This window comes from Pangasianodon hypophthalmus, chromosome 16 (genome assembly GCF_027358585.1).
Source record: "Pangasianodon hypophthalmus isolate fPanHyp1 chromosome 16, fPanHyp1.pri, whole genome shotgun sequence".
NCBI classification, from domain to species: Eukaryota; Metazoa; Chordata; class Actinopteri; order Siluriformes; family Pangasiidae; genus Pangasianodon; species Pangasianodon hypophthalmus.
The window spans coordinates 1932947-1954973 of NC_069725.1; the positions used below are offsets into that span (position 1 = coordinate 1932947).

The 22027-nt window shown below is 41.1% G+C and overlaps 2 protein-coding genes across 3 annotated transcripts in view; one reads left to right on the forward strand and one right to left on the reverse strand.

Annotated features, from left to right (window-relative positions):
• The first annotated feature begins 1805 nt into the window (after positions 1-1805).
• Positions 1806-18187, forward strand: zhx3b (zinc fingers and homeoboxes 3b). Of its 2 annotated transcripts, none has more exons than XM_026945110.3 (3): positions 1806-2071; positions 12295-15835; positions 17536-18187. In XM_026945110.3, exons 2-3 carry the CDS (start codon positions 12466-12468, stop codon positions 17547-17549), a joined length of 3384 nt encoding a protein of 1127 aa, XP_026800911.3. In that variant the 5' UTR covers positions 1806-2071; positions 12295-12465; the 3' UTR covers positions 17550-18187. The 2 variants fall into 2 exon arrangements, with proteins under 2 accessions (XP_026800911.3, XP_026800912.3); XM_026945111.3 differs by having other exon boundaries at positions 1806-2067.
• Positions 18188-18237: 50 nt separating this feature from the next.
• plcg1 (phospholipase C, gamma 1) overlaps positions 18238-22027 on the reverse strand; it is a 66632-nt gene continuing 62842 nt past the window's right edge. The window contains exons 32-33 of the mRNA XM_053240471.1: positions 21693-21949; positions 18238-20943 (exon numbers count right to left, since the gene is read on the reverse strand). Of these exons, the coding sequence (XP_053096446.1) occupies positions 20901-20943; positions 21693-21949 (300 nt within the window). The 3' untranslated portion in view covers positions 18238-20900. The remainder of the gene's footprint in view (positions 20944-21692; positions 21950-22027) is intronic.

A 22027-nucleotide genomic window follows, 5' to 3' on the forward strand; every position in this document is an offset into this window, starting at 1 on the left:
GTCACCACGTATACTACTCTACTAAATAGTATGAAAGTGGCCATTAATCTGATCAAAACAAAGTTTAAAAATAGCCCGTTTATTGACCCATACTAGTGTACTAATTAGTGTGCAAAGCACGCCATCTGTTTAAAATGGAGTTTAACGGCTACGCATACTACCCTACTAAATAGTTTTAAAACCAATCTTAATCTTATGAAAGTAAAGTTTAAATGATGATGAATATTTTAACATCCCTACTAAATAGTGTGCTAAAAAACGCTGTTTAATGCTGAGTTTCAAACAGCTACGCATACTACCCTACTAACTAGTACGTGAAAACAAAATGTCACTTGAGGACTCATACTATTCTCTTGTGCTGTTTAGTAGGCTAGTGCGCAAGCGCGGGAGGAGGGAGGGGGCGGGGTTCTGACTCTGGTTGCTTTCCCTGCGTCTCAGTTCGCCTTTTTATACTATGCACTAAAAGTATGCACTCTTTTTGTGAAGAAAAATACATACTTTTGAGTGTGTAGCAAAAGAGTATGCAAGTACTGGGACATACTAACTAACTAACTAACTAACTATCACGTCACTTAATGGAAGAGAACGCTGTTGCCTAGTAACGCACACCGTCACTGTAAACAATCTCCTCACTGCATTTCAGCTTTTCTTCATTCATGCTTCTTTACAGAATTTATACTACATTATTTTATTTACTATTCGCTGGATTTGTTTTTCGACATTTCATTTACACCTCTCTGAAATACGTCCTGCACAAACCGTCACAAAACTCCTCCCCCCACCCCCGCGCGCGCAAGGACTTGTGGGTAATATTAGCTGGAAAAAGTGCCCCCTCCCTCCCTCCTCCCGTGCTCGCGCACTAGCCTACTAAACAGCACAGGAGAATAGTATGAGTCCTCAAGTGACATTTTGTTTTCACGTACTAGTTAGTAGGGTAGTATGCGTAGCTGATGAAACTCAGCATTAAATAAGCGTATTTCTTTCTTTCTTTTTTTTTTAATTTTTAACATACTACTACTATGTTCCTTTTTGCACACTATTTAGTAGGGTTGATAAACTATTCATCATCATTTAAACTTTAATTTCATAAGATTAAGATTGGTTTTAATACTATTTAGTAGGGTAGTATGCGTAGCCGTTAAACTCCATTTTAAACAGATGGCGTGCTTTGCACACTAATTAGTACACTAGTATGGGTCAATAAATGGGCTATTTTTAAACTTTGTTTGATCAGATTAATGGCCACTTTCATACTGTTTAGTAGAGTAGTATACGTGGTGATTGAAACTTACTTTTAAATAAATTGAGTATTTTTTATTTTTATTATATATTTTTTTTAGCATCCTAGTGTTATAGCACACTATTTAGTGTGGTATATCTTATTTAAGCTTTACTTTGATCAGATTATGTCATGTAGTCATAATATCAGGTTGATTATATCATGTCATAATTTCACATACTGTTTAGTAGGGTAGTATACGTAGCTGTTTAAACAGACGGCGTGTTTGGCACACTATTTAGTACGGTAGTATGGATTACTAAAAATTGGCTAATTAAACTTTATTCTGATGAGATTAATGACATTTTTACGTACTATTTAGTAGGGTAGTATACGTAGCTGTTTAAATAGACTCAGTAGTGTTTGGCACACTATTTAGTATAGTAGTATGGATTACTAAACTAAGTCTAATCTCGGATCCTGTTTAGTATGGATAAGTGAGCTCTGTACTAAATTTGGGGGCTCGGAGGGGGTGAAAGGGGGCTCAGTGACGCAAGGACCACGTGACCGGCTTACGTCTGTACGTCCGTACGCACGCACGCACGTACGTCCGTACGTAGTTTCTTTTCCCTTCTTTCAAGCGCCAGCGATTGGAATAAACGCGAAAGCAAAAGGGGGTGTTTTTTTTGTGTGTGTGTCGCTCCAGCATCTCCAGTCACGCAGAGCTCTCCCACCCGCGGCCCCTTCCAGCCCTGCGGGACACACACACCGCCTTATTTATCTCACTTTACGCTTTTATTGTGGAGTAAAGCCTGAAGGGGTGACTGCGTTTTGAAAGCGAGCGCGCGGTAGGTAAGTTTGTGTTTAAGTGTTTGTGTATATATGTGTGTGTGTGTATGTGGAGGTGTGTGTATGTATGTGTATGCGTGTGTGTGTGTGTGTGTGTGTGTGTAGTTGTGGCGCAGAGTTGTGTATGCGCCTGGTTTTGGCTGTGGTGTGGTTCAGTGCAGGGAGTGTGTGGTGGAAAATGGCGACAGGAGGTGTGTGTGTGTGTGTGTGTGTGTGTGTTTATATGGGGGGTATAAGCCAGATTTTTTGAGGTTTGAGTTTGTTTTTGTATGCAAACTCACTGTATGTAAAACTAACCCAGTATCTGTGTCATTACTGCTCCATATGATAAGTTTATTATATCATAAATATATTAAATATGATCTATTTATATGTGTATATAATAATACATGGCTGATTATTGATGGTAAAACTGATCAAACTAATCATTCTTGCAGTAATGAGTCCATTTCTCCACCTGCGCCTTCTCCTTCTTTGATGGTCATGATGAGAATTTAAAATAATAATAATAATAATAATAATAATAAGGCATTAACAATCATCGCCTATCATTTCGTTGTCACACTCCTGGCCAGGAGTTCTGAGCTCTGAGTTCTCACATGTTCTCGTTCCTAGTCTTTATAAATCGTTTTAAATTCTGCGTTCAAGTGTGAGCGAGTCTCTTGAGTTCACGCTTACAATTAAACCCGTGTTTGTTTCACCTCCCTAATATGCAAAGCATTAAATGAGCGGTAGGCCATGAGATTGCGTGTGCGAGTGCTGGGAACAAGGCCAGTCCACACACACACACACACACACACACACACACACACACACACACACTCTCGCTTGGCTGAATGACGATTTCTAATTTTGACCTGATACCAAAACGATACTATGGTGAATACAATTAAAACCCTTGTCACCTGTCCTTCATCACACTGTGTTTAAAACTGGAATAAACTCACGTACATTACTGTATAAAACACTTCTATATTTCACACACGCTAAGAAGGAATAAAACACAGCATGGCATACCGTAATCGGAAAATAATCAACGCCAGGGTGGTGTGATGTAAGCCGTACCCGATAACAGCGTATCTGATGTTTTATTCCTCTTACACCACAGCAATTTAGCAACCATTCCAACTTTTAATCTAGTCCTGAACAGGCTGTCATTTTTATCCGTTTATAGTTGCGTTTAATGTTGTGGTCCGTGAAACAAATCAGTTCCTGTTCTCGCTTACGTTATAGCAGCTATAAACGCTCGTTCCCTCACTAAATTCTTTCTCTCTCTCTCTCTCTCTCTCTCTATGAAGTCAATAAAACAAAATAAACTCCTCCTGAAAAGTTACAGCTTTACAAAGCACTGACACTGGAGACTCCTTCCATAAATGTTAAACAGTAAACCTGTCCTTAGAGAAAGCTTCACCATATCAACGACTACTCTCCCTGTGAAAGAGCTGTTACTATAGAAACGATAACGTATCAGAAAGAGCGCGTTAATATAAACCTGCGCTACTGTCAGAGCTGCTGTTCTAGAAAACTAATCAACACCTTCTGACCAATCAGATTTGAGAATTCAGTGTCACTGTGATTAATGATTTAAGAGACAGACTCTGTGTAAGTCTCTGTTCATTTAAACGTATGAAAATAGTAGACTTTTGCAGCGTTATCTGATTCATATGATCACACCCCGCCGATGTCTTGCCCTTATTTCTGTAAAGATTTAACACAGAAAGTTTTAGCACTGAATCCTGCCGGTGAGAAACGACGTCCATTTCTCGAGAGCGTTATTCATCACGTTATTTTTTCATCTTTCCAACACGAGATATCAGGTGAATCCGGACGTGTTTCGGGCTGCTGTATTGCACAACGCTGTGCTTGATACCGAAGTGACGCTGATGTCGGGAATCTGATGACAGAACGAGTTCGGCATAGACAGGATATGACACTTTTTTTTTTTTTTTTTTTTTTTTTTTTTTTTTTCTTCGCTGGTGTGTGTTTTGTGCAGTCTTTGTTTTTGTTGGACTCATTTTTTCTTTCCACAGTTCAGGGTAGCTGAGTGCAAATCTACAAACAATCCCCAAACCTGGAAAAGCTTCCTTTGAGTGAACAGCGAGCGAGCGAGTAGGGCTCGGCGGCGCTAAAATCAGGACGGGCCCCTGTGCTCCAGCGCTGGCATTGCACTGCCTCGCTGGGTAAGAGACTGTGATGTCAGCCATTTTAGGTTGGACAGCACAGCGCGTGGTGTGCCGCCATTTTTTCCCCTCCTCTCATCCTCCTTTCTCTCTCTCTCTCTCTCTTTTTTTTTTTTTTTCTTCCAAAACTGAGGTTTAACACCTTAGGTGCTGGGAAGAGCAGATTCTCAGCTTGGGCAGTGCCTTGAGAATTATGGTCCGACGTTAATCAGGACCTTTGAACCGGCTGGTGTGATGTTGCTGACGCTCTTCTGGGAGCTTTTACACCACTGCACTCGCTCATTGAAAAGCAAATGAAGCCATCAATGAAAGGCTTCTGGCGCACACTGAAACAGGGCCGTGTTGATTTTTTAATTATTTTTTTTTTAACCCCGAAAGAGGTGCTTTAAATGAAGGAAATGTTTAGTTTTTAACCCACTTTGACCTGTATGCTCAGAAAGAAGAAATGAGATGAAATCATGGAATGAAGCAACACACTCTTGCTCAAGCGCGTGAACCCGGTTCAGGCTCGCGCGCAAAAACCGTGAGGCGCTTAAACGGGGCGGTAAACCATCGACGATAAGTTCGCAGGCGAGCACGACCACGGCCACACCTCAGAGACATGGACACCGCGCTGAAATAGGAGCAGGGACTGGACTCTCCGCTCACAGGAGCGTGAGGAAAAAACAAGCCAGCAAGAGCCAGGAACGTAATGGTGTGTGTGTGTGTGTGTGTGTGTGTGTGTGTGTGTGTGTGTGTGTGAGAGACGAAGAGAAACGGGAGAGGGAGAGTCTGGGGGGTTGAGGGTGGCCCGTTGCCATAGGGACAGTAACACACCAGTGGCGTAGTCGACCTGTCTCCCTGCAGACTGGGCCGAACTTGTTGAGGAAAGAGCGAAGGTGGGGGAAGGGAACGAATCAGCCTCCTTCTTTTTTTTTTTTTTTTTGGAGGGGGTTCGTCTTCTTCACACACTCGGTGGAACGGACACATGGACATACACACACACACACACACACACACACTGTTGGACAACCTCAAACCTGTCTATCTATCTGTCTGTCTATCCATCTGTCCATCTGGACCGTAGATCCCTGATGAACACTTTCTAAAATAGATCAGCGGGGTTACGGAGGGGACAGAGTCACGTGGCTCGGGTCAGCATGGCGCTTCGGAGATGTGTGAGACGTGACGGGGCCTATTTGGGGACACGAAACAGACGGCGTAGCTACAGCCAAACAGGAATTCTCACATTTATCAGCTTTGTGGTTTTCCTCGCTGGGTCAAGAGAACGTAGTACAGAAATCGCGACTTGGAGATTTCACTCTGAGATAGGGGGTACGTCTGTGGGGGGAGGGGAGACGTGATGTGATATAATACGATATATATATATGATATGACGTGATATGATTGGTTAATATTTTTCCTGCCCACATGTGCATGGCGGCGTCATCCACAATAAGAAGTCGTGTAGAGATTAATTACGAAATTGAGGAAAAACGTAGAATTGATGCGTAACCATGGACGTGGACTACGAGGGGGTCGGTTTTGACGTGCTCGAACAGAACAGGAGCGATCGTGAGGTGATTTGGGCGAAATCTTTATAGTTTAGTTGCTTTTTGATCAGGGATGAATATTTTCGTGACACATCTTGCAGGAACCACATGTCGGTTCCCTGTTGGTTTCACGCCGCATTTAAAACGAGACATGCAGACATCGGGTTTCTGAGCCGATACACATCCGGAATTTCCACAACCGACGTTCGCTGTTCGTACCTGCGAGTGTGTCTACGGCTGATCCGTTAAACAAGCAGCGTGGTTCTCAGGTTGGCTGCTGGCTGAACGGACCAAGGCAGAACATTCCAGAGGCTTCGCACTGTGCCAGAGAAGAGGAGGAGGAGGAGGAGGAGAAAGGGGGAGAAGAAGGAGGGAGGGAGTGACAGAGACAGAAAAGAGAGAGAGAAAGAATGACCGTGAGATTGTTTGACTGGGGGTGGGTGGGTGTGGTGGTTTTTTTTTTTTTTTTGGAGGGGAGGGCGGGAATCAGGGCTGAAAATTCCTTACAGAAACACCTCAGCGCTTCCTCTGCCCGGTGACAGTTAACAACCCCCGCCAACACACACACACACACACACACACACACACACACACACACACACACACACACACCACACACACACACACACACTCCGGTTCACCCCAGCCCGAGCCGATCCACCCAACCCCCCACTTCTTCTCACTCCCTCGTTCCTCCTCCCTCAGGCTCAACCCACGTGATCGATGGTAGGCTCTGCCCACTCCGCAACCCCCTTTTGTGTTGGTCATGTGACCCAGCAGGCTTGGCGAGGCCGTGCCCCGTCATGCAGAACTGAGTGGCAGCAAGGCCAAAACCAGAGGGCATTTCCATCTCCTGGGTTCTAGGGAAGAGAGGAGAGAAAGAAAAGGGCTCGTCTGGTTCCATCGTATCAGATCCTGCCTTCCTTCCTTCCTTCGTTCCTTAAGCCGCGGGGATTGTAACCCAACCGAAAGAGGATCAAAGAACCTGTGAGCGAAGAATAAAAATACACCGCTGGGTTGTTGTCAAGGCCTTGAAATATCCGTGTGATCACATGATCCACGATCCATTTCGTGATCCATTTCTGGTGAAAATGTCGTCTGTTTGTTAGGATTGCGTGTCGTTATCATGACCTCGCGTTAAAGGAATACTCCGGCGTCTTTCGCCGTCGTCGCTATCTACCACATCTGTAGTGACTATGTTTAAGTTGTCGGAAAGATTTCTTAGTGGTGAGAATAAATCACGTACAGAAAGAACGAAAAACCCGATAACTCGCTTATAATGAAAGTCTAAGGGCAGATGTTGAATTCCACCACTAACTGTTTAAAATATGTTACTATAAACAATACAAGTGCTCAGATGAGGTAAATGTGACAAATTTTTACTAAATCTGTCCTCGAGCAATGCTGTAGAAAAGTAGTTCCGGTTACTTTGCGCTTTCCTGAAGGCTTGGTTGTATCCCTACGCTGTCAGAGCCACACAACTACACTGGGAATGTTTCCTCTGAAAAAAGTAGTTCCATCATTTCCACAGTTTATACACTAAAAATCTTGCTATAAAACAGTGTTTTGTATAAATGTTTTGCCCTTTGACTTCCATTATAAGTGAGTTGGCAGTGAATTGTGTTTTTGTTTTTTTCTTCCCTGTACTTTGGTCAGTATGTTTCTTCTCGGATGGAGCTAATGTTGGAGCTTCCTTTAAAACTCTACATGATCGAGTGTAACAGATGAGTAATTACGCAGTAAGTTCCTACGCTTACTTCATCTGGCCCACATATCAGCGTGGAATGATGACTATGTGCTTCTTCCAGAACGCTTCTTCCAGAACTCGTACCGTATGTTTGGCGCAAAATTTAAATTCCACACATGTATTTGTTCAGTTTGGGTCATTTTTTGGGCCGGATTTCAAACGCTGTTAGAAAAATATGGCAATTTTTGTACGGTTGCCTTTACCACACCGTGCCTAACCTCACCCGTGCTATCTAAATATAAACGTTTAGTTACTCAATGAGTTCTAGTATCTGTTCTTCTTGTCAGTTCTTAACTTTAACATTGTTAATAACATATGAGCTAATATTTTAAAAATGTTTTCCTCTTCTACTGCTTGCTTCCAGTAACTAATAACATTACAATACTTCAGTATTTACAGTTTTAGCGGTCATATTTACGGTTTTTGACACGATACGAGAGAAACCTGAAAACTTCGCTAATAATACTAATAGAATTCACCTGGAAAAAATTCAGCTGATTTAAAGTACAGAGCCATAATTTAATTCCGGATGTTGATGTATTTCCTTTACAAGCAGGAAGTGAGATCGATGGCGTGTTGAAGTGTGTGACTGATTTACTCAACAGCCAATAGCATTCGACATACGATGCACTAACGAACAATGTTTGCCTCCAACGAGCTGCTACTGTAAAGCAAGACACGGGACATACACGTTTGAGAGAGCGTTTAATTGAACGATTGCGAGATTAACGTGGATATGAGGCAACAAAATTTTTTTAGCGTTTTCCCAGAATTATGAAAATAACACAAGAACGCTTCCAAAACTATTTTTATATTTTTTTCTAGCTGTAGTATCGTTCTTGTGAGCCAATAGAAAACAAGTGGGCGTGACTGGGGTGTCTTTGGTCAGAAAAACCTGCTATTTTTTAACTAGAAAAATTATATATATATATATATATATATATATATATATATATATATATATATATATATATATATATATAATGAAATACCGAGGGTTAATCCGTGCTGTTGGACGGTATCACACGAGCCGTTGGTCCACGTGCTCAAAAAAAAAAACAAGTCTGTCTGTACTTGAGTGTGTGAAATTGAAATCAGTTAACTGTATGCAAAAATGAGTAACATCCTTTTTTGTTTTTATGAAAAACGTGTATTTTGCATTTCTGCATCCACTATCGGATAAAAGCGCAGGGTCAGCTGTGCCGTGCGTCTCCGTTTCACATTTCAGGCTGATCATAATGAGACTTTTTTTTAAAAAAATCTGTTGAGTATTTCGTGTTTGTGTTTGGGCAAGCCGATTGATTTGTTTTATTCTAATACTGTACCGATGCTCAGATCTACACATGGGTCAGCTGATCAACACTAAATTATTACGAACATACTGTAGACATGCGCTTATGTTCATTTTGTAGTAATTACATATATAAAGTAAGCTTATATACTCAGCTGGTTGCTTAGTTGCTTATAAATCCGAACATTTCTGCAGGTTGCAGTTAAATTGCAGTTTGATCCAGATCTCATGTTCTCATGGAGTCGTCTCGTCAACCGCCATAAGCTTGGGTTTGGGTTTTTTTTTTTCCTCTCAGCTTGCTAGGAATGTTGTGTTTGTAATATTGACGCCTCTTTGGTCAAGTATCTTCAAGTACCTTAAGTATATGCAGCATCTCCGATGACTTGACCAGCTTCTGACTGAATGAATTAGACATAAGTGTCATATGAGCAGGTGGTGCTCTGGACGTTTAGACTTACACTGTGTCTAAATCACAATTATAAGAATAAAGAATTCGATATTATATACACTTGGAATCGGACGTGTCAGGATGTAAACAATTTAAGTGCTAGCAGGCTAGTGTGATTTTTTTAAATCAGAGTTTTAGCTAATGCCATGAACTGGTTCCTTTCGGTTATTAATGTACACCACAAACACTTGCGTGATATTTAGGCTAATATCTGGATAACACTACAGATGGCACCGATCCGATACCCAGTACTGGTATTGAAATGAAACCAGCGGCCAAAAAAAAAAAAAAAAGTGGATCGGATTTTGGAAAAAACAACGGAATCTGTAACAAATGGCAAAGATTAGAACTGGATTTGGAAAAGACGTTTATTTTTGGAACAGTTTACCTGCTTCAGTTTTAATAACAAATTAAAGTGTAGCAGTTTTTAAAGAAAACTATCAGATGGATATTGATACTGGCTGATACTCAAGGTTTCAGTTTCTGTATCGGAAAAGAAAAAAGTGGTCTCATGCCATCTTTAGATAACACTTTACCATTCTGTGTAGATTGAAAGGGTGGGGGATATGAGGAAAAAAATCAAATATCATATCACGATTCTTAAAGGTATTTCTGTGATACATGATATGTATAACGAAATATGGATTTGTTAATAAACTTCCAGCAAAACAGTTTTGTGTGTTTTTAAAAATAATAATAATAATAATAAACCTGTGGGGAAGTTAAGTTTAATGAAACTTTTATGTACAAAAATAAATTTTACACTGAAAATGAGAGAAATTCTGTAAAACCTTCTACATTTTTAAAAAATTCAGTAAGAATTTTTAACATCAACTCTTCTGATCAGTTTGTAATGATAAAAAAAAATCTACTTAAAAAAAGTTATTTATTTTTCTAGACATTAAATAAGAGTATTACTCATGGTTATTCATATATACATATATTGTTAAACATATTGTGTATCGTAGAAATGTCCTGAAGTGTCGTGATGTGATATTTTTGTCATATCGCCCGCCCCTGCTGTGTCCTCACTGAGCATCTGACGAATTTCAAATGGTGAGCCAACTTTATTAACATGAAGCCGTATCCTGCTTCAGCCTCAGAATGTAAATTTGACATGCACCTAACCTCAAGATTGTTTCAAATAGATTAAAATGTGTAACACACACTGTTTTCTTACACAACTGTTTTATTTTATTGCACAAGGAGCACATTGTGTCTCAAACACACATGCATCGAACTCACACACAGATTCCGATAGTGAACAAACACAAAGGTTTACACGGCTATTACACCTTTACTTATTATTAAATTATTATTATATATTATTAAAAGGGTTATCCGCCTCGTTCAATCAGACAGGAATCCGGGTTACTCTATACACCTGAGGTCTCGGTCGGATTATTAATGAAATATTAGTCTGCATGTAAACATAGCCACCGTTGTCCGAACGTCTTTGTATTTGTTTTTTCCTCTAGTCTTTCAGAAACCATACAGATTATTTAAGACCTTCATCTGTTTGCGTTTGTGTATCTTGCTTCACTCTACCAAATATCTAACTGGAATTGTAACTGTCAAGGCTAATCAAGATTAAAGAACTTGGGCTGGATTAAACAGGAGCACACTTTGTTTGAATTGCTTTATCATTAGGTGGCTGAAAGAGACACAGAAAGAAGAAGCAACAGGGTTTGCTGGAATGTCCTTTCAGCTTATTTTGAAACTCAAATTAGTCAAGTATAAGCTCTTCAGACATTGTGCTGGAGTGATTAGCGAGATTCAGTCCCTTTTTAGGTCCTCGTTTTGTATAGGGAAAGTGGTAACAATGAGAAGAAGGAGCAGGAGGAGGGAACTGGCTGGTTGCAAGCACTCGAAAAACTCAACAAGAGGCCGTAAAAGGTTCTTTGAAACTCTGGCAGACGTAAATGTAACCCTTGATTGCTTTCTCGCCCTGAATAGCATGACACTGCGATCTACAGTCTCTATATCTCCTGAGAGTTGTCTCCAAGGCTGCATTTACATTGTGGCCATTGTGACGCACAATTCCAGTATTGTAACACACATTATACTTAAAGCCTTATCCAATTCCTGTGTTTATACGCTTCCTCAAACAGAAAGTGCGCAGCTGAAAACAGAAACTTTGTACCAGTAAAATCAGGTTATAGAAACGAGAGTTTCTGTTGTTAACAATCTTTGTATTTTGCATTAAAGCCTTTAATTTTCCTTTGGCATTGGAGCCATGACCAGCTGTATCCTTGTTCTGCCGTGGCCCGATGAAATTCCCGAGAAGTTCTTGCAGACAGCCTGGTTTCGGGAACTACCCTGCAGTGTTTTTTTTTAAATGTTGTTTCCCTGACTTCAGAATTAACAAGAAAATAACCAGATATCAAATATGTTTCAGATTTAGAACCTCATTTGAACATGGCCTGTATCAAATGTTGAAAAAAATCTGATCTGAGCTGTTTACCCTCTGATCTGTGTCAGAAGTCCCCAGAAAAAAATTGGAATTGATTAGCAGTATAAATGCAGCCGTGCGTCACCATTTCACATTTCAGGCTGATCGTAATGAGACTTTTTTCAAATCTATTGAGTATTTTCTGTTTGTGTTTGGGCAAGCCGAATGATTTGTTTTATTTTAATACTGTACCGATGCTCAGATCTACACATAGGTCAGTTGATCAACACTAAATTATTATGAACATAGACATGCGCTTATGTTCATTTTGTAGTAATTATATATAATATATTATAAGTAAGCTTATATACTCAGCTGGTAGCTTATAAATCCGAACATTTCTGCAGGTTGCATTTAAATTGCAGTTTGATTCAGTTCTCATGGAGTCATCTCGTCAACCGGCATAAGCTTGGTTTTTTTTTTTTTTCTCTCTGCCTGTTAGGAATTTTGTGTTTGTAATATTGTTACCTCTTTCCTCAAGTACCTTCAAGTGTTTATAGCACCTCTCTGATGATATTTAACTAGAAAAACTTATCACTGGGGTCTTTACTTATAGTTGCTTTTTGTTCTTTACAGGCCAGTTTTGTGATGCCTTAAATACAATCCCGACGTGCCCATAAAAGAGGAGGAGTACTTGTTGTGGGCTGACGGTCATGTTCCACACCAGCCTCCTCTCCATGGACAGTTTATAAAAGTGGACTCTTAGTCACATAGAGGCATTTTGGTGGAGCTACCATATCAAGAACCATGGCTAGCAAGAGGAAGTCCACGATTCCCTGCATGATTCCTATAAAAACCATGCATCTACAGGATGATCTTGAGCAGGGTAGGCTCTCTCCCTCTGCCAAGGAAAGCAGTTTCTCCCACAAGGTAGAGGCAAGTGAAAAAGCCTTCCATAGTTTGTGTGAATCGTCAGGGCAGGACACAAGTAATGCCCAAAAAGATAATGGCACTTACACCTGCAGGCCATGTAATTTTGAAACCCATGACCTGAACCTCTTCCTTGATCACGTCTACAGTGGTCATCCAGAATTCCGCACTGACCCTTGCTTTCTCTGTGTGGACTGTGGGGTGAGTGCGGCAAAATTTGAAGGTCTTGCCTTGCACAACGCCCGGGTGCACCCCAGTACTGTCACCACTACACTACAGCTAAAGAGGAAGGATAGGAAGGTCACTGTTGAGCAGAGCATCATCGCTGGTCCTGGTGAAATCACTAGCTTCAAGGAATCGGAGATCTCCATCACAAAGACGCCCATTATGAAAATGCTCAAGGGGAAATCTGAGCCTAAGAGGATTGTGGTTTCTCATCCTGCCGCAGATGAATCCACAACTGTGAAGCAAGCTGAGACGGCCGATTCTCCAGCAGTTTCGGTCACTCACGTCCCTACAATCGTACACAATGGTGCGGCAAGCAAAGTCACTTTGCCGTCTGCAATACAGATAGTCAATGGTTCCGGAGCTCTTCCTATGCTTAAGACTGCCATCACCCAAGTTGTGTCTGTAGTACAGAACAGAAGTGTCAACCAGCAGTCGTCTTCGGCTTCTTTATCCACTTCTTCATCCTCTTCAACTTCTTCCTCTTCAAGCTCCAAAAACTTACCAAAGGTGATGATTCCTTTGAGCAGCATTCCCACCTACAATGCATCCATGGATAACAGCAGTTTCCTGAAAACATCCTTCAGCAAGTTTCCATACCCAACCAAGGCAGAGTTGTGCTATCTCACCGTAGTTACCAAGTACCCAGAGGAGCAGATCAAAATCTGGTTTACAGCACAGAGGCTTAAGCAAGGAATTAGCTGGTCACCAGAGGAGATAGAGGATGCCCGCCGGAAGATGTTTAACACAATTATACAGACAGCACCCCCTGCTGGTCAGCAGCAGCGGCAGACTCAGCACAGCGCCTCTCAGCAAACCATTACAGTCCTACCGGCCTCCCTGGGTACATCCAGCATCCCTCACATTTTGCAAGGCAGCCTGGTTGGCCAAGGAGGTGTGATCGTCACACAGCCCATGATCTCTAATGGGATACAGGTCAGCAGTGCCCCTGTTGCCCTGGCTGTAACACCCAAGCCCCAGGCTGCTGCCAAACCCATGATGCAGGCAAAGCCTGCTGCTGCCCTGGTGGCTGATAAGGGGCTTAACATGGTGGTGGGCAGTGTTGGAAGCAGCAATAGTGGGAACAACACCATCAGTAGTAGTAGCAGCACTGGAGGCAGTGGTAATAGCAGCAGCAGCAGCACAAGCAGTATTATTAGTAGTGTTAGCACAAACAGCAGTAGTGCGAGTAATCACACCAGCGTGATTAGCATGGGTGTCAGCAGCAATGGTAAAATAAAAAGCAGCAGCAGTAAGGTCAGCACATCTAGCACTAATGGCAGAAGCAGTACACCTAGCAACAACGGCAAAACAGTTAATGAGAACAAAAACAGCACTAATGTTAAGAATACTGTAGCAAAAAGTAGCGCTGATATTAAAGACAGCACTGATACTAAAGGAAACACTAATGAAAGCAAGAGCAGCCGAAGCAATAGTCCCAATGTTACAGCCAGCTCCAGTCCGACTCCAACAACCACCAGTGATGGCACCCCAAGTAAGTCTGAGTCCCCATCACCAGCATCAGCTAACTCTCGCACTCTCCCCTCTGCTAGCTTCCTGGATCCCAGCTTTTATAAAGCCAAAAAGTCCCAGGAACAGCTATCTGCCTTAAAGGAAAGCTTTCTCATAAGTCAGTTCCCTAGTCAAGAGGAGGTGGACAGGCTCATAAGTCTGACTGGTCTGACGGTTCGTGAGGTACGGAAGTGGTTCAGTGATCGTCGCTATCACTTTCGCAATCACAAGGGCTCAAAATCAAGCACTGGTGGTCAAACTTCAACAGCCACTAGTTCTTCTGCCTCCAGTGCCTCTGGCGACAGTGCAGACAATTCTGCATCATCAGAAAGGCCTAGAACCCCTCAGCAGGTACCTCTGAGTCCTTCACGGCAACAGCAGACAACGCCACCGACGCCTACCCGACGTCAACCTCGACCCCCGTCCCCAGACTTCACAGCAATACGGTACAAAGAAAGGGAGCCCCACCAGGTCCGTGCCCTCGAGGCAAGCTTTTCCCAGGATTCTGATCCATCTGAGGAAGAAGTGGACAGGTTACGAACAGAAACCAAGATGACTCGACGCGAGATCCATGGCTGGTTTGCTGAGCGGCGGAGGAGAGTGGCAGCTGAAAAGAAGAAGGAGGAGTTAGAACGTGCAGAGAGGGAGGAAGAAGAAGAAGAGGAGGATGAGGAAGAAGTGGTGGGGGAAAAGGATAAAAATGAGACAGCAGAAGAAAAACAAGACGATGAGGAATCGTCAGAAACAAACCAGCAGGTCAAGGAGGATGCGTCTGGAACTGCGCCAAAGGTTAACCCAATAAAGATCAATCTCAAAATGCTGAAAGTCACCGAAGCCAATGGAAAAGGTGAAATGGAAGGAAGTCCACAACCAGAGACGACTAAAGTGCCTTCTCCTGTCTCTCAGACATCCACACCACCACCTCCACCACCACCATCCCAAACACCAAATCGAGGAAAGAAGACACCAGAGCAGCTCCATCTACTTAAACAAGCCTTTGCTCGCACCCACTGGCCTAGCAGCCCTCAGTACAACGAGTTAATCGCCAAAACTGGACTGCCACGTCCAGAGGTGGTGCGCTGGTTCGGGGACTGTCGCTACGTCCTAAAGAACGGCCAGCTCAAGTGGCTCGAGAGCTATCAGTCAATCGTAGAAGAGGAGGACTTCCAGAAAGGCAACATCACTGTCCTTCAGGAACATTTGAATGCCTATGGAAATCTGGTGGAGAACCAGCTGGAGGAGCTAGCCAAGTCCAGTGGGTTGACCGAGGAACTGGTCAGGAAATGGTTTGCAAAGCAAGCGAAAGCACACCCACTGTCCGAGGACAGGAAATTGGAGGAGGTGGAGCCTTCATCCTGCGCAACCAAAGGCAAAGCTGCCTTAAAAGCATTTCACCGGGATGAAGGAGACGTGAAAGGGGAACCGATGGAGCTGACGGTGACGGACCTTAGTAAAGATCAGACCGCGAAGAAGACAACAGGAGAAGACGTATCTACCAGCGATGAGCCAGGTGAGCAGGTTTTTAAAGATTTTAGTCGTGAATGGACTGCATAAGAATGGCTAAGATGATAAAGTCATTGTTTTTCTCTGTACTGAAATTACATTTATCACAATTATTCATGTTGTAAACCTGTATTCCTTAATCAAGACCTAATCAAGATCATGATTAAAATAGGATTACATTTCTTTTATCATAATTGAATGATTAGTTTTATTTGTCTTAATTTATGAGTTTGTGTTGGCTCGCTTTATTTATTTTTTTATATTCTTTAATTAATGCTGTTTTAAAAAAATGACTGAATTTCTCAAAATGTTCTTGATGGAGCTCTCAGTCCCTGACCGAGTGAACTAGCATGAGGATGTGTTTTTGATCGAGACTCTAAAGCTCTTCTATAAGTCGCTCTGCATAAGGGTGTTTGCTAAATAAAAATAAATGTTATAAAAATAAGCAATATAAACTCCACAGTATGTTCCAGATTTGCAGTAATCCATGCAAATTACATAATTTGAAGTTCACATTCTGATGCGGAAATTTACACACACCCATTAGCACGAGTAGGATACGAATGTTTTTCCGAATTTTACGGGATCTGCATGAATGCCAAATTTCTTGTGTAAACACTTTAAGCATAAATTTGTTCATATCCAGTTTGATAAATGAGGCCAGTTATTTCCAAAGTAATGAGCTGACTCAATCGTGCAGTAACTTCAGGCTGTTCAGGCTTTAGTGGTTTTTTTTATTTATTTATTTTTTTAAAATAATGTATTATGCATTTTTTTCTGTGCATTTTAAACAGAACTGGAACCTAATTATCAACTGTATATCCAATGATGATATAATACCATTTTTTAATATAAATAAATAAACTAGGGTAGGGCGATATGACGATATATCTGAAAAATAATTATTACAATTACAATTTAAATAACAATTACTGTTTACTTTTTTTACTGATTAGAAGCAGCTGATTTGAATATTTGTACTTAAAATTGTAAAAAAAAAAAAAAAAAAAAAAATCCTTATTTTCGTATAACGTTAAATAAAATTATCAATCTTAGTTTCAGTTTTTTAAAAAAAATTAACATGACCTTTGCTGGCAGTTTGTTAGTAAACTGATGTATCATGATGCACATTGTATCATAGAAATGTCAACTATCGTGATTTTCATTCATGAGGCATATTGTTATGCATAGAGGATATATTTTTCATTTTGTTTATGCAAATAAGATTGCATGAGATCATGGTGGTCACTTTTCAATTTTGAGAAATTAAAAAAAAATAAATAAAAATATGACCACTGAAGCCTGTGTCTCAGCTGATCCTTAATGTCATAAAATAATTTCAACTGGAGTTTTCATGGTTGAATAATTTGTCCAGAAAAATGAATCCATATAAAGGTACATTTTCATGGTTTAATAATTTTTAAATTTAATTTATAAATAAAATTGCATTTCTGTTTAACATGCAACTTGATGAACTGCCTTTTTTAGATATACAAAATTAATACATTTATCATAAATAAGTTATTTAACGCAACTGCTGGCAGTTTGTGAGCAGAACTCTACATCATGATGCATATCGTGTGTCGTGGAAATGCCTTTGAGAATCGTGATGTGATATTTTGCTCGTATCGCTCCACCCCTAATGTCACGTGTGTATTAGTAAACAAGCTACATTATTACTAAACATCTCGTGTGATCATTTTTCAGAGTGTGACGAGTGACGCGGCGGTGTGCGGGACCATGAGGGAGTGTGTGTGTGAGAGTGACAGACATGTCTCGCTGTAGGATGTCCACCACAGGAGGCCTTTTACTGGAGATTTGTGAAGAATCCAGCACTCGATGTCCTTCTGTTTTGTTTTTTGTTTTTTTTAAACCCAACAAAAAAAAAAAAAGTGTCACGGGACAGATTCTTTTTATTATTACGCCCCATTTTTTAGGGCGAGAGGAACGTCATCTCCGAGTAGGACGGACAGAGAGACAGATACAGACAGATACAGACACATACATGATGGACTGTATGAATGTTTGCTAATGATGCGCAGAAGTCGTCCAGGAATCATGTAGGTTTGAGGTACGCGAAAAGATTCATACTGCACAGCTCTCCATGAGCTCTTTTTAAAAAAAAAAAAGGAAAAAAAAAATTCATGAATGATGACATGCCTAGGAGACGTTTATCCGTATTCCGTAGTTCAAGCATCACATTGCCTTTGTGTACATTTTTTCTGACAGCAGTAATAAAAAAAAGAAGAAAAAAAAAGTCATGATTGTTTAAAAGTGTTTCAGCGTTATGAATACTCTTTAGGATTGTTGTATAATTTTTACAGATATTTGCAGAATAAATACATTTAAAAACTCTGTATGTAACGGATGTGGTCTTTTTTTTTAAAAAACATTAAAGCACAAAAGCCATCATTGTTGAATACTTTATTATTTAATTATTTAATCAGGCTTGAATATGTTCCATATGAAAGGCAAAATTAAAATGTATACCCCTCCCTTCCCCTTCTCAATATAGCATAGGCACATTACAGAAAAAAGGCTTCGTTTTGTAAATAAGAGCATCGTAACAAAATGTCTGAAATGAAGCATACATGTCCGTCTGTCATTAATGTATAAATATGTATATATATGTACACACTCTCTCACACAACGCACACGGAGGCACGTCGAAGCAGACGCGAGGGAAAAGAGAGAGAGAGAGAGAGAGAGAAGCGGGAAGAGATTTACACAGCGCAGAGTTTTATCAAAAACAAAAAAGAAAGAAAGAAAACAACATGGCGGCATCAACAAGTCGCCTTTTTCTCCCTCGAACTCATTTGTGAATAAATGCTCAGGCAGGAAGCGCACGTTTCTGGTTCCTGTTTCATCTGGAATTCGGGATTACGTAAGAGCTTGGTGAGACGGAATCCAGCAGGAATGCTGAGACGAGGATCCAGAACTCAAAACTCAAAACATGGATGGAACCAATGTCAAGTTTTACATCGTTATTCTGCACTTCCTGTCTCCTGACCACTCTGAAACAAACGTATAGAATCATAGCCCCGCCCCCCGCCTGCTTCCTGAGCTCTTCTAATTAAGAGGGAATAGTGAATAGTGCTGCATTAAATCGAAACATATCCCATCATTCCTAGCACTGCTGAAGAAAAAAAAAACAGAACGGTATGCATTAAAGTTATTAAATTACCTCTAAAGTACAGCTCACAGATGCTCTACAGTGTACGCTCTATTTGGTCCTCGCTTTAAAAAAAAAAAACATGGCTCCCTAAAAATGCTTAAAGCAGCAATCAGCATATTTTCCACTACGAAATCTTTCACAGTCCTGGACAGAACTTTAACCGCTGAACTATTACTGTCCAAAAATGAAGGAAAAATGTGTCCATACTAATTCTTAAGGATGCACCAAGTCCATATTTACATTTTAACTCCAATATTGGCATCACTAAATTATGCGAACACATTAACAGGCTTTGGCTTAAAGGAGCAGTTTGTAATTTTCTTTACAGCCCTATTCGAATTGAAATCGACACTTGAAATTCGAATAACACTTGAAATGATGGTATGAATAAACTGTCCTTCACTTCAAAAAGAAACTCCCAATACCTTGTAAGTTTGTTTGGAAGGGGCGGGGCTAATTTCTGGACCAGAAAGATCAACGTTGCAGTTTATGATTAGAATGGAGTTTATGATTGTTACAGATCTAGAAACACTGCCGGTTTGTAAAGTTGATCATTCTGAAGGGCATTTACGGCATAAAACGTAAAGTATAGGATCCGAAAAATCCGATTTTTAGCTCCGCGTCGGATTGGTGCATCCCTGTCGCTTCTAGAAGTGAGTCAAAAGTGGAAACAGCCTCGTGTGAACGCAATAAACAGTGAAAAGGAAATAAAAGTTAAAAAAAAATATATATATATATATATAGGGATCATTAAAAAAAAAAAAAAAAGATGATGAGATGATCAAACTTTTTCTTTGTCAAAAAACAAAACCACGTTTAAAAATGAAACGCGAGCAGATTTTGAACGAGGTTACGTAAAACATGGCACCGTTTCCTTTTTAACGTCTGGTCCCTCTTTCTTGGTTTAAAAAGAACAAAAACGATCCAACAGTGATAACATCACATAAAAATAAGGATGATACGTTGATAAATCAAGAAGAAAAAATATTAAAAAGCCTCTGCCTGGTCCCATTTTTCTGAAGCCTGCCAGAATCCAACAAAAACAGGCCGGGGCTTCTTCCTGAGCTCTCTGTTTTACGGCTGCCTGGATTTCCGCTCGACTCGGGGAAAAAAAGAAAGAAAGAAAAACATCATGATGGTGTGCTGGGGGGAAACGTGGACGCTTCAGTCTGTGGGAGGAAGAGAGCACGAAAAGGAGGGGAAAAGCCAAGCCCTTGTGTTAGACACATACATTAATTAAAAAAGAAAGAAAGAAAAAAAAAAAAAAAATCACATTATGGAAGTTAAAAATTTGCGTTTAAATAATACAAACATGGGGAGAGAAGCTCTTTGAGAGCAGATCAGCTGCAGCTGTTCTCCGGTACACAGCAGAGCCGGAATAAATATAATATATTTATATATTTATATAGACCTATATATTTCTATATGCCAGAGAGAGAAAAAACTGAAGGGAAAAAAAAAAAACAAAAAATAGAAGTAGTTTTAAACACAATCCCGTCCCAGGTGTTGACGTTTCTTTAGTCCTTCATGCTACTGAACGTCCCGCGCATGCACACGTCGCTCAGACGGTGTCTCGTTACGCCGCATGACCCTGATGCGTCCCTCCCACCGTCTTCATCTCACACAGTCTCCAGATAGAGGGAGAGAGAGAGAGAGAGAGAGAGAGAGAGAGAGAGAGAGAGAGAGAGAGAAAGAGAGAGAGAGAGAAAGAGAGAAAGAGAGAGGTGGGAGTTCTGCCTGAAATGTAGGCCAAAAGCACTGGCGACAACGTTTCCATAGAAACAGGTTTCACAGCAGTCCATGACATCATCAGCACTTGAGCCGGACCCTGGGTGGTGTGTGTGTGTGTGTGTGTGTGTGTGTGTGTGTGTGTGTGTGTGTGTGTAGGGTAGAGAGGCTACACACGATTGTCTCCGCCGACTCGAGCTCTTCGCATCAACCTGTAGGAAGGAGAAACATCGTCATCATCATAAAGTTTAATCACCAGTACGGAATAATAATTAAGGAATAAAACACTTGGTGTCGTGCTGTTATCGGAAAATAATCAACCATACGATGGTGTGATGAAGCGGAGTCACTGTTACCACCCTGAAGTTGATTATTTTATATAACAGCATGTCTTGAAGTGTTTTATTTCTCTTACACCACAGCAATCTGCCAACAATCATTTTTTTTAATTAAAGAATAATATCATACTATTTATCCATTTATAGTTACCTTTAGAGTTGTAGAAAGTCTGTGAAATGAGTTACTTCCTGTTCTCACTTATATTAAGCAGCCTGTTGAATTCTGGATTCTGATTGGTCAGAAGGTGTTGATTACTTTTCTAGAGCAGCAGCTCTGACAGTAGTGCAGGTTTATATTAATGCGCTCGTTCTAATACGTTATCGTTTCTCAACATCAGCATCAACAACGGATTAAAAACGTATAATCTTTGATACAGTGACGTTTTCTGTAAGGACACGTTTAGGTAACATTGATGGAAGGAGTCTCCAGTGCCGGAGGTAAAGCTGGAAGTTTTCCGACAGCTTCAGGACAGACGAGTTTACACTTTGCGGTTTCTCGGTAACATGACAAGCTGCGATTTTTAGTCTTATTAACTTAAAAGCGAGGCTGGTGAGGGAAGGACTGTTTACAGCTGCTATAACGTAAGTGAGAACAGGAACTAGCTTGTTAACTAAACACACACCTGGACCTGTTCTGTGGGTCCATGTGGTCCAGTAGCGCTTCCTGTGACACTCTGAAGTCGTCCAGCGGTGACTGGTATCGAGACTCGAACGATCCCTCGCGTCCCCGATACCCCAGAGCCTGAGCCGGGGACGAGGGGAGAGGGGACATGGAGGACATGGAGGACAGGGAGGACACACTGTCCCCTAAACGATCCCTCCCCGCCGTCATCACACCCATCGCTCCGAGGAACGGACTCAACGTCTCTCCGTTCTCATGCTGGAGAGGAGAGAGAGAGGGGGGGAGAGAGAGAGAGAGAGGGAGAGAGAGAGAGAGAGAGAGGGGGAGAGAGAGAGA